The 13,918-nt window shown below is 38.2% G+C and overlaps 1 protein-coding gene across 2 annotated transcripts in view; it reads left to right on the forward strand.

The window, feature by feature from the left end:
* LOC103137188 (ephrin type-B receptor 1-like) overlaps nucleotides 1-13,918 on the forward strand; it is a 103,798-nt gene that overhangs the window by 71,593 nt on the left and 18,287 nt on the right. For both annotated transcript variants that reach the window (XM_007550806.2, XM_016670860.1), the window contains 6 exons: nucleotides 418-479; nucleotides 574-771; nucleotides 5,668-5,915; nucleotides 8,975-9,042; nucleotides 9,465-9,612; nucleotides 10,113-10,262. In XM_007550806.2, the coding sequence (XP_007550868.1) occupies nucleotides 418-479; nucleotides 574-771; nucleotides 5,668-5,915; nucleotides 8,975-9,042; nucleotides 9,465-9,612; nucleotides 10,113-10,262 (874 nt within the window). The remainder of the gene's footprint in view (nucleotides 1-417; nucleotides 480-573; nucleotides 772-5,667; nucleotides 5,916-8,974; nucleotides 9,043-9,464; nucleotides 9,613-10,112; nucleotides 10,263-13,918) is intronic.

Here is a 13,918-nt window from a genome sequence, read left to right on the forward strand (position 1 = left end):
ATCCATAAGCAGTCATTGTCAAAATTAACAAAAATAACAACTTGAACTACAATTTATCCCTTTTAGATTTCAACTATTTATTGAGGTTCTCCTTTATTGTGGGTCTTGTTAAGATCTAGTGGCATATGGAGATTCTGCGGGACGTTTCTGCACTTGTTCCGTTTGCAGAGGAAAGCAGGAAAATGAGTGCTGATGACACAGAGCAGTAACAATCCTTCAATCCTAACTGGTTCTAGACAGACTGTTTCGGCAGCAGATTTTTTAACAGGATAACTATTTTACTTCAACCCAGTTTGAGAGAAAATTGCCAATTTGCATTTTACTCCTGCAACATTTAGAGCTGCTCTGTAAAATGTATGTGCTCTTGCGACTTCTCCCCCTGAAGCTTTGTCTGTCTTTTTTTCCCTCTGTCTGTAGGAGGAGGCATTTGAAGGAGAGTGTGTACGGCGACAAGCTGCAGCAGTACAACACAGGAGGAGGTAGACACACAATCTATATTTTATTAGTGTAAAAATAATTAAAAACTCCTGGATTCTTTTCATAAAAAAGTTTATTTGTGAACTTTCTTTACAGAAGTGACTCTGAGGCCAGACATGTTTAGCGGTCCCACCCCCACTGTGACTTTTCCCACCCTGTCTGAGGGTCGCAGTTCACCAGGGGTCAAGATCTACATTGACCCCTTTACCTATGAAGACCCCAACGAGGCGGTGCGGGAATTTGCCAAAGAAATCGACCCCTCTTGTGTCAAAATAGAGGAAGTCATCGGATCAGGTAGAGATTTTCATAGGTTTAGTCCTTTTGAACTGTTGCTTAATTCATTTTTTCTCTAAGCTTTTGTTTTTTTTTAAAAGAAAATTAAAATTAAACTCTCATCCCACCTTAAGTTTTTTTATGTTTAGATTAAGATGTAAAGAAAATGTTTACTTTGGTTTAATTGTGATTCCAACTCTCAAACCAGATAAAACAACGGTACCACATTTCAGTGTCGATGAGAAATATCTGGAATCATGCAATGCCAATTTGTCATTTTGCTTTATTATTTTTTCCTTTGAAGTCAGCATGTTTTATTCATGCTGAAAGCTTTCACAGGAATAAATTAAAACTGTCTTCTTGCATTTTCTTGTGAGCTCTGTAGAAATGCTGTGTGATGTTTGGCAAAGGAAGAACGATGGTCACGAAAGTTCAGCAGAAGTTATTGTTTTGATGCTGTAATCTCTGGATTTAATGGAGGAAATTGCAAAATGTGTCAAACAACATCTTGGTGAGAGACCTTCATCAGCCAGACATATTCTGATGATTAGAAATAATCAATCGGCTTTGTAGACATTCATCACACAGGGCGTTGGTTTGAATGTTTACCTGTTTCTGTAGAAACTGACTGCGCTGGTTTTGTTGTGCATTATTTTTGATGTCTTAATTGGATCAGTCACTTAACATCATACTGGAATTTGATTTTTAATTTTGTATAAACACCCATTAAATGTAATATTTTTAAAAGAAGCTCTTAGAGCATTTTTTTATTATATAACTTTTAACATATTTGAGCAACACAATAATTTTGAACGATTTGACTCAAACAAAAAGAATCAGATTGCTGAAAGAAATTAATGAATCTTTTTGTTTCACCATAATATTTTGCTATAAGCTTAAAAACAATTATATTTCCATAAATATTTCTTCAATTAAGTGTGATTTGAAGGAATGATTAGCGCCAGTTTCATGGATAACTTTATTTTTAAAGGAGGGTATTATGAATTTTTATATGATTTATTACACAATAAAATACCATCAGATGTCATGAAAATGCTGTATATATTAAAAACCACCTAATAGAAATTTGACTTCCTATCTGATGCCTTGAAACTGGCCTCTGTCTCTTTAAGAACCTCTCACTATTTCTGCCCACATAAATGCTTCTACCTGCCGTCCATTGCTGCCGTTTACAGCCGTTCCTTGAGTTCAGCAGATGCATAGTTCCACCAGGTGTTTGCTCATTTCTGCTGCCGCTAGTCTAGTGGAGCTGTGTGGTAAGGCAGAACTTTGGGTAAAGAGGTAGACCATAATATGTCTGAGCGTTAAGGCACCCATGAATGGCTGCCATGGGAGTCAAAGCACCGCGCTTAGTATGTTTTTGATGAGGGAATTACATTCTTACATTTTGCATTATTGCATTATAACTCTCCATGAAAAGTACATTCCAGCCATACACCCTTGTCTCTTAGTGGGTCGGGAGGTGCTGGTGCCTCTCCAGCTAATGTCACCCTGGGCAGGTCGCCAGTCTGTCGCAGGAAAAGTACATTCAATTTCTTTAATTATTTCAGTTGTGTATAAGCTGCAGATATTGCTCCAGCCCTCGTCGAAGTCTAAATGTTTCACTTCTAACAAGATTGATTTAGTTTTCATCTTTTTTCTAGATTTTAAAGATGAGTCCAACCTCTGTAGTGCTTTACCAGTCCTTCTCATTGAGAGTTCATGGGCATGTGGTATTTCGTATAATTGAATCTTATTTAGTGATTTAAATAGTTCAAAGATCAGCATTATAAAGAACCATGTGACGGGGATTGTGAACGTGTGAGGGTCGCCATGTGAATGCTGATACCTCTCTGCTATAATCTGTAACTCGTTTAGATGCCATTACCTTTCATTTTATGGGATAATATTTTTCTTTTACTGCAACTCGGACCAGGTTGAGAAATGTTTTTCCTTCAGATGGTCTGCTCCTGATAACTCATAACTTATTTAACACAGGACCAAAAACCAATCACACCCAAAGAGCCCACTGAGCCCTGGGTGTTAAAGGTCATGAACCAGGTCCAGACCCTCAACACTGCAAGTATGTGCTTTGGCCTTTGGTCTGTTGAACCACTTTGAGGGGCTTTTAGTAATCCCTCCGTTTGGTGCTTTATTACTCTCAGGGAAGGGTTTCTCATTCCAGCCAGAAGTGATGGAGAAGGGATGAAAATGACAGGGAGGGAGGGGGAAGCACAGGAACGGGTGAAATGAGATGTGGTCAGACTTTGAGTCCGTCAGCAGCTCCATAACTCACTTTTCACATTGTTTCACTCTTGTTTTCCTCCTCTGTACTCCTTTGATACTTTATCCGATCTTCAACGCTTTCTGTGATTTAGACCCTCTGGAGTTTTAGTTTGTTTTTGTTCAGACAAATCCTGAACAATGAACCATGGAAGGAAAAGCAGAATAACAGATTGGGAAGTGAAGATAAAAGAAGAAGAGAGAGCCCTACGGAGATAATAAAAATATCCCACCTGACTCCCTTATTCCCTTCCTTTGAGATAACGCTCTCCTTCCATTACTATCACTCAGCCTGTAGGAAATGTCCTTCACAAAAACCACTTTGCTTGACTGGAGAAATGTCGTGAAACGCATTATGTTTATAATATGACAGACTGAGACATCTCATCTAACAGTCCTTTACTAACAGAGTGTTGATTGAACCTAGATTTATGGAGCATCCTCTCTCATTCCCATCCCATCTTCTTTCCATTCTTCCTTCTGTGCTTGTTCTGGTTTACAGCACTGACACAAGATAGTTTTTAATGAGCGATGATATGTGGAGCACAGATCAGTGTGAGACTCAACGGCACGGCCCTGTCATCCAATTCCCATCTCTCATCTATTATTCACGCAACAATTTTTTATCTGTGCAGCAACGACTTTTATTTTGAAGTTAATTCAATTCTCATGTACCCCATCATCATGTCTGTGCGTTTATTTTGACAAAAGATGTCTGTGCCTTTGCACAATGAAAATAGTCTGGTTGCTGAGGTTGGAGCTAGTTTTTAGTTACATGTAGCAGACCAGGTAAGTTTATCAGGTGATGGATTATAAAAGTTAGAATTAGTTCAGCTTCTTGTGAGGGATTGCTTCTTGACACTAATTTGATCAGTTTTTGGGGATCAACTTAAAGAATGGGGTTCAATTTTCATTGTTTGTTTGATGCTTTTGGAAAATTCAGATTATTATTATTTTTCTCCCAGGTTGTATTTGGAACAGAGCTTGTGCTAAACTTTTTTTGCGACGTTATTTTGACTATTGGGGTTAAAAGCATCCCGCTATAATGTATTTTTACCCATCGATATTTAAAATAACAATGACATTCAGTGGTATTTAATTTTTTAAAATTAATTTTAACCAATATTCAACCCAAACAAGCTAAACAGGGAATCAATATTGTGCGATTTCACACCAAGCAGATGAATTTATGTAATTTTTTCTCAACAGTCACAAAAACCACTGACTTTCCTCCCTGTAACTACATATAAACAATGAAAATAAACAATTGTACTTAAAGTTTGAACGATTATATAGCCAGAATGCACAATCTTGGGTTCAGGGACAGACTTGTATCTAAGATTTGCTTACACTGCGATGAATAAGTATTCCCTCTTTAAAGCTTTCTTTTACTTTGCTTTTATTCAAACAATTCAAAGTTTCAATTAAGTTTATTTGTTTCAGCAACAAGAGAATACATCATAAAACAAAACAAAAAAGTCACAGATTGTGAAGCCAGTAACAAATTTTGCATTTTGTCATCAAATTCATCAATACACATCAACATATTGGTCAGTGTTCTAGTTATGGGAGTAACTAAGTAGGTGGGATTTTAGTCCACATTTAAAGGAACTCAGTGTTTCGGCTGTTTTGCAGTTTTCTGGAAGATTGTTCCAGATTTGAGGTGCATAGAAGCTGAACGCTGCTTCTCCATGTTTGTTTCTGGGGATCCAAAGACTCGAACTCAAACCTGAGCATTTCAGAACAAACTAAGTTTTCAAATCATGCTATCATGTATAAAGAAACAAACAGAAACTGTTAGGGAAGTAACACAATTACAGTTTGGAATGCACTTCAGTTTAAAGTTTATATACAAATCCTAATTTGACCCCCAGGAGAAGGGCATTGCCTTTAATTTGAGTCTTTGGAGATTTTCATTGTTATCATGTTTTGTTCATTCGTGGGAGTCTTATTTAACTAGCTGCAATTTGTCCTGGTAAGAGTCTCTAACTCCTACACATTGAACCTTTAACTATTATCTTTTTGAAACTTACAAATAAAAAGCTCAGTAATAACAGAGATCCCCACTCAGTCAACGAATATAGCAAGATGTTCACAAAAGATTGAAACCTATGGACCCCGTGATTCAGCGCGCTCTCTTGATCCATTAAGCTTTGTTTAATCAAGAGATTACGAGATGTGTCATGCAAAGCTATGTGTCTAAGCAGTAATAATAGCACAATCCTTTTTATCTTGTTCACACGTCGAAAACACAACCTTTCCTCACCCCAGAGAGCAGCAATAAATGGGATTCGTTTGTTTGTTGCACTTTTAAGCCACACACACAAAAAACATTGCCCTTCAGTCTCTGTTTGCTCTGCTGGAACTGCTTGGAGTCCATCAGAATGAAGGGAGTGTGAAGCATCAGAGCGTTACCACAATTAAAACACACCAACTCAGCTGCTGTAAAAACAGTAGGAATATAATTATTCTTCTCCATGCTCATTTATAGTTGATAATAAGTTACAAACTGAAAATTTTGCTAATGATGAATTCCTTCCAGCCTTCTGGAATCTCATGTAGAATTAGTTCTTTACCTTTTTGTGTTTTGCCGTCAAACCTTTTGCTCTACTGTCGTTTTTTGTCATTTTTAAGGTGAGTTTGGGGAGGTGTACAAAGGTCGCTTGAAACCTCTTGGGAAAAAAGAAATCCCCGTAGCGATCAAGACCCTTAAGGTGGGGTACTCTGAGCGTCAGAGGAGAGACTTTTTGGCCGAGGCGTCGATCATGGGCCAGTTCGACCAGCCGAACATCATCAGACTGGAGGGCGTGGTCACGAAGAGCAGACCGACGATGATCATCACAGAGTTCATGGAGAACGGCGCACTGGACTCATTCCTGAGGGTAAGAATCATTCTGCCAGCAGATCACTGTTTACAGGGGTCCTCTGGTTATCAACTCAGTACTTTTATTCTAGGTCAGATTTATGTAGGGCTGAAACGATTAAGCTGACTAATTGTGATTAATCAATTATAGAAATCGTCGTCAACTAATTTAATGATTCTTTAATTGTTAACTAAAACAAAAATGCCAATTGCTTAAAAATTCAACATGTTCAGAGCAGTAATTAGACCAAAACTATACAAACACAATATGTTGCATTTAAGATAAAAACAACCTTTGTCCATAAATAGACTCCAGCCAAAACTCCTCCAGTCACCTCACCTGACTCAAATTTGCTAAAAGAATGCTGTTATTGCATTTTAAGCAAAAATTTTTTCAGTTTTATAAGGAACTGAATTATTTGTTTAATTGCATTTTTAATGTATTTCTGATATCGTGTAAAAAAGGCTTAAGTGGTAAAATGAAACATTTTCTTTATCTGATTAATTGTGAGAATAATCAGTTGATTAATCGATAACTGAAATGATTTAGTTGCAGCCCTAGTTTTACGTAGGCACATTGAATAAATAAATGTGCATAAATGTGGAGTATTTATGTACATGCTGTACTGTTAGGACAAACTGCCAGTGGAGGGGAGGATTGCGAGCTTCAAAAATGACACGTAAGAGGAGACAGAAACGGCCTCCTGTCCTTCCTTTTTTAGCTTTTGCTCTTTTCCTTCCTGCACTCTTCCCTCATCCTGCCAGCCTGTCCATGTCTTTGATCCCGGCCTCCTTTTGAGGTGCTGCTAAAAACAGAAAGAGAAAACTCTTTGATGCCCAGTTCTCACAGCGCGACCCCATTTGACTCAGAAACCATCAGATGACTCACGCACACACACACAGACACACACACACAGTGATCGCAGTGATCGATCCTGGCGGTGTTGCTGTCCTGGCGTGACCGTCCTGAAGGGACTGGACCTGTGGCGCCTGTGCGGCTTGTTTGTGTGCACCTAGAAGAAGGTTTTTCCCTGCGGAGGATTAGGCCAGGGGAGCATCAAAGGCACAGTTTGCTGCACAAAATGAATTAAAAGACACACACAGCAGACTGCAACTATGTCAGTCGGGGGCTTCGCTAAGGTTTAAAAGACATGGAGGAAAGAAACTGAGATGTGAAAAAGGGGGGAAAAAAAATAAAAAATCCAAAGTCCTTTTTAAAGTCGGCAAGTGCAGCATATCCTACAGTACAAACTGAATACTGTAAACATGTTTCACAAATTGACCGAGATTTATCTGTATTAATCGGTTAATGGAAGGATTATAAACATGGCTATGAATGTCTGTGAAGATGTCAGGCTGTCCCACGGGGGCTGCGTGCGCCGTCAGCCCACTTCACCTAAAGGCAGATTGTTAGCAAATGTCCTCTTTAAAACGGAGGAATCATAAGCCAGTCTGAGGCATTTATCTGTGCACAGGAAAACAAACAAACAAACCAAAAAAAAATGTGTTTGTTTTGATTGAAAACCCATTAATTCTGGGATATTATCACAGATTAATCCACTCTCCTAGAAAGGTTTAGTGCCGGGCTGGAATATGTTTATCACTTAAAAATAGGCTCATTATCTTCTCACTACAGCCACAAACTCAAACATGTCTGCATTTTAGATCAACACAAAGATTCTCGGTTTTGTTCTGGACTTTGACTATGCCTTTCCTGCAGTGTTTATTTATCTATCATTCCATTATAACTGTGGCTTGCTGGTTTTCCTCCAGAATGACTGTAATTAGCTTTGTACATCTTCCCTCTGCAGTAAAACATCTCCTCACCATGATGTTGCTTCCATTATGTCTCAGTATGGAGACGGTGTGCTAAGTTATTTTTATACATTGGGATTGCATATAGGCCAAATTTTGCCCCAAAGCACCTTCTTCAAACACAAGTTGCCGTTTCCTCTGCATGGCTCCTGGCAAACTTTAAGTGGAACTTCTTATAGCTTTCTTCCAACAATTACTTATTTTTTGCTGCTCTTTCATAAAGGATAAATTTACTGTGTGCACAATTAATAGCTGATCTGTCGACAGATTCTCCCACCTGAGCTCTGGTTCTTCTCTGACTATGTTTTGATCGATTAGATAAATTACCAATAAATTAAAGATTGGACTTGTGGTTTTTCATTCAATTAAATGTTTAAACATTTTTCTTAATTCTAAAGAGAAACTAAATAATTTGGCAAAAGCTACTAGGATTAAGAGCTACAAATATATTTGCAAACCTTTTATTCCTGAAGCGGTCAGACTTCTCAGTGGAGCTGCAGTGGTTTGATGTTTTATGGAGGAATAATCCATGCAGGTTTGCTTTTAGAAGCGTTTAGCTTAACTTTCACTGCATATTATCAGACTTCTAATTTTACTGGACAGTTGCTGATGATGAAAACTTAAAGTTACTGCAATATTTTGTTTCCAATTACTCATTTTCTTTCAAACTGTGCTAGATTTATGTCAAGGATAACTTGCATCTTGTTAGCTAAGTAAAACGTTTTTGCTCAACAGCATCTTAATTCAAGATGGTTTGTGACTGAACAAGGATTTTGTGTAACAACATTTTACTGAAAGTTACTATAGATTATTAGTGCTATTGTAGATCAAAGTAGAAATTTGTGGTCAATTTATTTACTATGAAATCAAAAAGAAAATGTAAATCATGGCAATTTTTAATTTATCAGGAACTATCCATCTGCAAAGCAAATCTGTGTCAGTTTTGAATTGCACTTGGGACCACACAGAATCCCTCAAGGGGCCTCAAATGGCCCCTGGACCACATTTTGGACACACCTGGTTAAAGGGTGGAGATATTAATTCAAGATGAGTGTCAGTGTATTCCAAAAAAAATTAAATTAGTGATTATTTTTCATTTATTTTATCAAGATTTATACTCTTCTTTGCTTTGAAAATGTATGTTATGTGCACTTTATAATACTGTTGTGTCTTGTCAACTTCAACAGTTTAAATAAATGCTAAAGACCTGTTGAGAAATATTTTTGGAAAAAAAGAATCCAGTCATGTGCTTCTGTGTTTTAGCAAAACGACGGTCAGTTCCCGGTAATCCAGCTGGTCGGCATGCTGAGAGGCATCGCATCTGGAATGAGGTGCCGACACACACACACACACTCACACAAACACACACTAATCCATTTTATTACAAAGATAAACAGGAAACCTTCTCTGATCCTTCAGTGATTGATTTCCTTATGCAGAACGGCGCACACTTAAACTCCTCTACCTGCTGTAATGTAAGCTCAGGTATTTTACTAGCAGCGTTACAACTTGGCAGCTTGAGATCTCACATCCCAGCCTGCAGTAAAACACAGATAGCGTCTGAGTTTTACTGCAGGCTGTGAGCACGCAAACATACAGAAATATTAAATCTCATTCCGATTTTATCGGAGGCGGCTCACACACGAGCACGGAAACACACAAAGGCACAAACACACACTCTAAATTCCATTAGTGCACCAAAGCTTGCAACAGATAACACACATTGAGTCAATAAATCCTGTTGATGTTGCAGGTACCTGGCGGAGATGAGCTATGTTCACCGGGACTTAGCAGCGCGAAACATTCTGGTGAACAGCAACCTGGTGTGTAAGGTATCCGACTTCGGCTTATCGCGTTATTTGGAGGAGGACACCTCTGACCCCACCTACACCAGCTCTCTGGTAAGGAGGAAAAAGCTTCTCTGTAATAATTTCTTGTGTATAATTTCCTTCAACAGATTGTATTTCAAACACAGGAATCCAGCATGTTGTTATATTACATCCTTTAATCGTAGATTTCCGTCAGCAGTCTGAAAAGAGAAGCTTTTGTGTGACAAATACTTTGTTTTTATTAGAAAAGAAAAGATTGGAAAACGTATGTTTGTTCAAATTTTTTGAGTTTTGTGTGCTTTTTCTTTACTTCATTACTTCTAAAAAACAGGGAAAATGAATGTAATTAGCTCTTCTGATACAATCAATATGCAGTTTCTTTCTTTTTTTTTACACTTCCATGTCTTGCACTATTCTGATGCCCTTCCTATGACCTTTTTCTATACTTTGTTCTACCTAAGCTGAATTCCTAAGTATGACAAATTCCCTCAATGCAGCCTTTCTTTTTTCGCTGTCATCTTTTGTCTCTGCCTTTTGTCTTCGTTTTTTTTTCTCGCTCTTTTTTCCCTCAGGGGGGTAAAATCCCAGTGAGGTGGACGGCTCCAGAGGCGATCGCCTACAGGAAATTCACTTCTGCTTCAGATGTGTGGAGTTACGGGATCGTCACCTGGGAGGTGATGTCGTACGGAGAGAGACCTTACTGGGACATGAGCAACCAAGATGTAAGTCACCACCTGGTTACCTGTCTGTCTGACTGTCTGCTGCTCTGATGTCTGCGGCTGTTTGGTGTTTTCGGAGGCTGCGCTTGTTTGTTTTTCCTTGCCGTCTCTCCCAGCAGGGAGTCGGCACGTCTGAGGAAAACATGCGGAAAATGAGGACATCAATTCATGTGTCACATGTGTTTTTCTTCCCTGAGCATTAGTCCAAAGGTATCAGGATTGTGCTTTCAAGCAGATGTTTACTGCAGGCGATACTTTATTGTAGTGACAGCTTTATTCCAATTACCTTCACAGTATGATCAATTTGCTGCAGCATTTCTTTACCTTTTTTTTTTTTAATTTGCATCGCATTGATTCTATTAAGTTCTCTGAGATTACATTGGTCCTGCTGTGATTTAGGCTAGAAATAATCACCAGGTTTATAAAAGAGGACATTCCCATTTCTCTGCTGTTTTTCTGTCGGCTATAATTTAGAAGAGAGAACTATTCCCCAGCTTTCCCTGAGTTCTCCATTTTGCTCTTGGAACCGAAAGAAAATGGAGTTCAGAACGAGAAGTTCTAAAAGATTGGATCACATACTTTTTCATTTTTGAGGGATTTTATTCTGAGGATATTATATCAAACTGAGATTATAGTTTGTTTTGGCTCTAAAGCCTACTTCAAAGTACCAAGGCTCTAAATCACATGTGTCAAACTCAAGGCCCGCGGGCCAAATGTGGCCAGCCATGTTATTTTACGTGGCCCCCCCAGCATTTTATAGGCCGATGATTGACTTAAAATTGGTTTTGAGCACGAATTGATTACAAACTACATCTCCCACAATGCTTTCCGATTGTTACCAGCCAACATTGCGGCTTCTCGCCACTAGAGAGCAGCAGAGTCACCTCAAGCTGCTTATTGATTTTCCCAGCGAATAAAACTGAGACATCGACAAGCTAACATCAAAACGTCCAAGAAAAGAAAACTCGATTTACAAGTAAGATTGTGAATGAAGATGTGTGTGAGTTGGTGTCAGGGCGGCAGGTTGCGCTAGACGTTATCTTGACCGACAACATAAAAAAAAATCGGTCATGTACTATTTTTGTCCGTGAAATTACAATCATATTAACATCGGCTATTTAGTCGCATTTTATGCGGTTTAGTTAATATTCACCGTGAATCCAGATCCCATCACAAATTAAGCAGATAAATGCATCTACATTTTTCTCCGTAGTGACAAAAACCACCCCAATAACTTTTAATAAATTAAATTAAGCGACTTCACTTAAATTAGCATCACTTCACCCGCTGGGGTCTGAACAACTTCCTCCTGGTTCCCATCTGCAGAAAAATCTGCGCTAATTCATCCGTCAGTTGGATCTGTCTGATCCAAACAGATCAACTGAACTCTGTGAGTGTTTTACCCTACGTGGTCCAGTGTGCGCTTTACCAGGATTTATTTATTTATTTATTTATTTGCGTGGTTTCGCTTTTCCGAAACGTCTGCAGCTCCTCCAGAGCACCGCTCTCCTGGGTAACGTGCACCAAGAAGGCTCCATTTGTTAAATCCACTGAATGAGTTACTCCCAGCGGTTTCTAAGTCTTCGCAGCGGCGGAGCTGCGTCTGCAGTGGTTGAGCAGCGGACCGCGCATGTTACAGTCTAATTAACTTTTGGATCATCATTTATTTCCTCAAGATAAACTGCCGGCTCCTCAAATGGATTAACACAACCAGGGGCGCAACTACATATTATTCAGGTGGTTACGAAAACATAAATGAACCATTTTTAAAGTGTTGATTTTATTTTTGAACCTTTATTTATTGTGAAGTGTTGATTTTATTTTTGAACCCTTATTTATTGTAAAGTGTTGATTTTATTTTTGAACCCTTATTTATTGTAAAGTGTTGATTTTATTTTTGAACCCTTATTTATTGTAAAGTGTTGATTTTAATTTTGAACCCTTATTTATTGTAAAGTGTTGATTTTATTTTTGAACCCTTATTTATTGTAAAGTGTTGATTTTATTTTTGTATTGATTTTATTTTTGAACCCTTATTTATTTTGAAGTGTTGATTGTCTGAAAGACCTTACACACATGAATTGCCCCATACGGGGTTTGAACCAACGACCTCAGCATTACCGGCACGGTGCTCTAACCTGTTGAGCTAACTCACCTACCTTACAAACTGTTGAGTTTCCATGGATTTAAGAAGAACTTACATGATCTGACCACAATGAAGATTTGATAAAAGTGCTTATATTCTAATGTTTTTCAAAACAACTTACATAATATTTTATTTTACAGAGATTTTGTGTTTTGAAGTGTTGACATTATTTTTGAACCATTTTTAATTTTCAAGTGTTGATTGTATTTCAGAGATTTTTTATTTTTATTTTAATGTGTTAATTTTATTTTTGAAAAATCTTTTATTTGTAACGATTGATTTTATTTTATAGCCATTTAGCCAAGTCTCTGTCATTAGCATTTGTCTCTGCTAATGACATTTTCTATACATTTTTTGATCCCAGGCTTAGTTTATGGACTGTAATGTGAAATTAAGCACAATTATAAGTCTGACAGTTTGTTCACCAAGTTACTGCTCTCTGAGACGATCTGTGGTATAAGTATTTGACTTTGTTCCATTCCCATCATGGNGATGATTGACTTAAAATAGGTTTTGAGCACGACCTTATTACAAACTACATCTCCCACAATGCATTCCGATTGTTACCAGCCAACACTGCGGCTTCTCACCACTAGAGAGCAGCAGAGTCACCTCAAGCTGCTCATTGATTTTTCCTAGCGAATAAAACTGAGACACCGACAAGCTAACATCAAAACGTCCAAGAAAAGAAAAATCATTTACAAGTAAGACTGTGAATGAAGGTGTGTGTGAGTTGATGTCAGGGCGGCAGGTCGCGCTAGACGTTATCTTGACCGACAACATTTAAAAAAATCGGTCATGTACTATTTTAATCCGTGAAATTACAATCATATTAACATCGGCTATTAAGTCACATTTTATGCGGTTTAGTTAATATTCACCGTGAATCCAGATCCCATCACAAATTAAGCAGATAAATGTATCCACGTTTTTCTCGTAGTGACAAAAACCACCCCAATAACTTTTAATAACTTAAATTAAGCGACTTCACTTAAATTAGCAGCACTTCACCCGCTGGGGTCTGAACGCACTTCCTCCTGGTCCCCATCTGCAAACAAATCTGCCCTAATTCATCAGTCAGTTGGATCTGTCTGATCCAAACAGATCAACTGAACTCTGTGAGTGTTTTACCCTGTGCGGTCCGGTGTGAGCTTTTACCAGGATTTTTATTTATTTATTTTTTATTTTTTGCGTGGTTTCGCTTCTCCGAAACGAACAGATGTGTCTGCAGCTCCTCCAGAGCGCCGCTCTCCTTTGTAACGTGCACCAAGAAGGCTCCATTTGTTAAATCCGCTGGATGAGTTACTCCCAGCGGTTTCTAAGTCTTCGGCTCCTCAAATGGATTAAGACAACCAGGGGCGCAACTACATATTATTCAGGTGGATACGAAAACATAAATGAACCATTTTTAATTTTGAAGTGTTGATTTTATTTTTGAACCCTTATTTATTGTACAGTGTTGATTTTATTTTTGAACCCTTATTTATTGTACAGTGTTGATTTTATTTTTGAA

The sequence above is a fragment of the Poecilia formosa genome, unplaced genomic scaffold (genome assembly GCF_000485575.1).
Source record: "Poecilia formosa unplaced genomic scaffold, Poecilia_formosa-5.1.2 Scaffold38, whole genome shotgun sequence".
Taxonomy (NCBI): Eukaryota; Metazoa; Chordata; class Actinopteri; order Cyprinodontiformes; family Poeciliidae; genus Poecilia; species Poecilia formosa.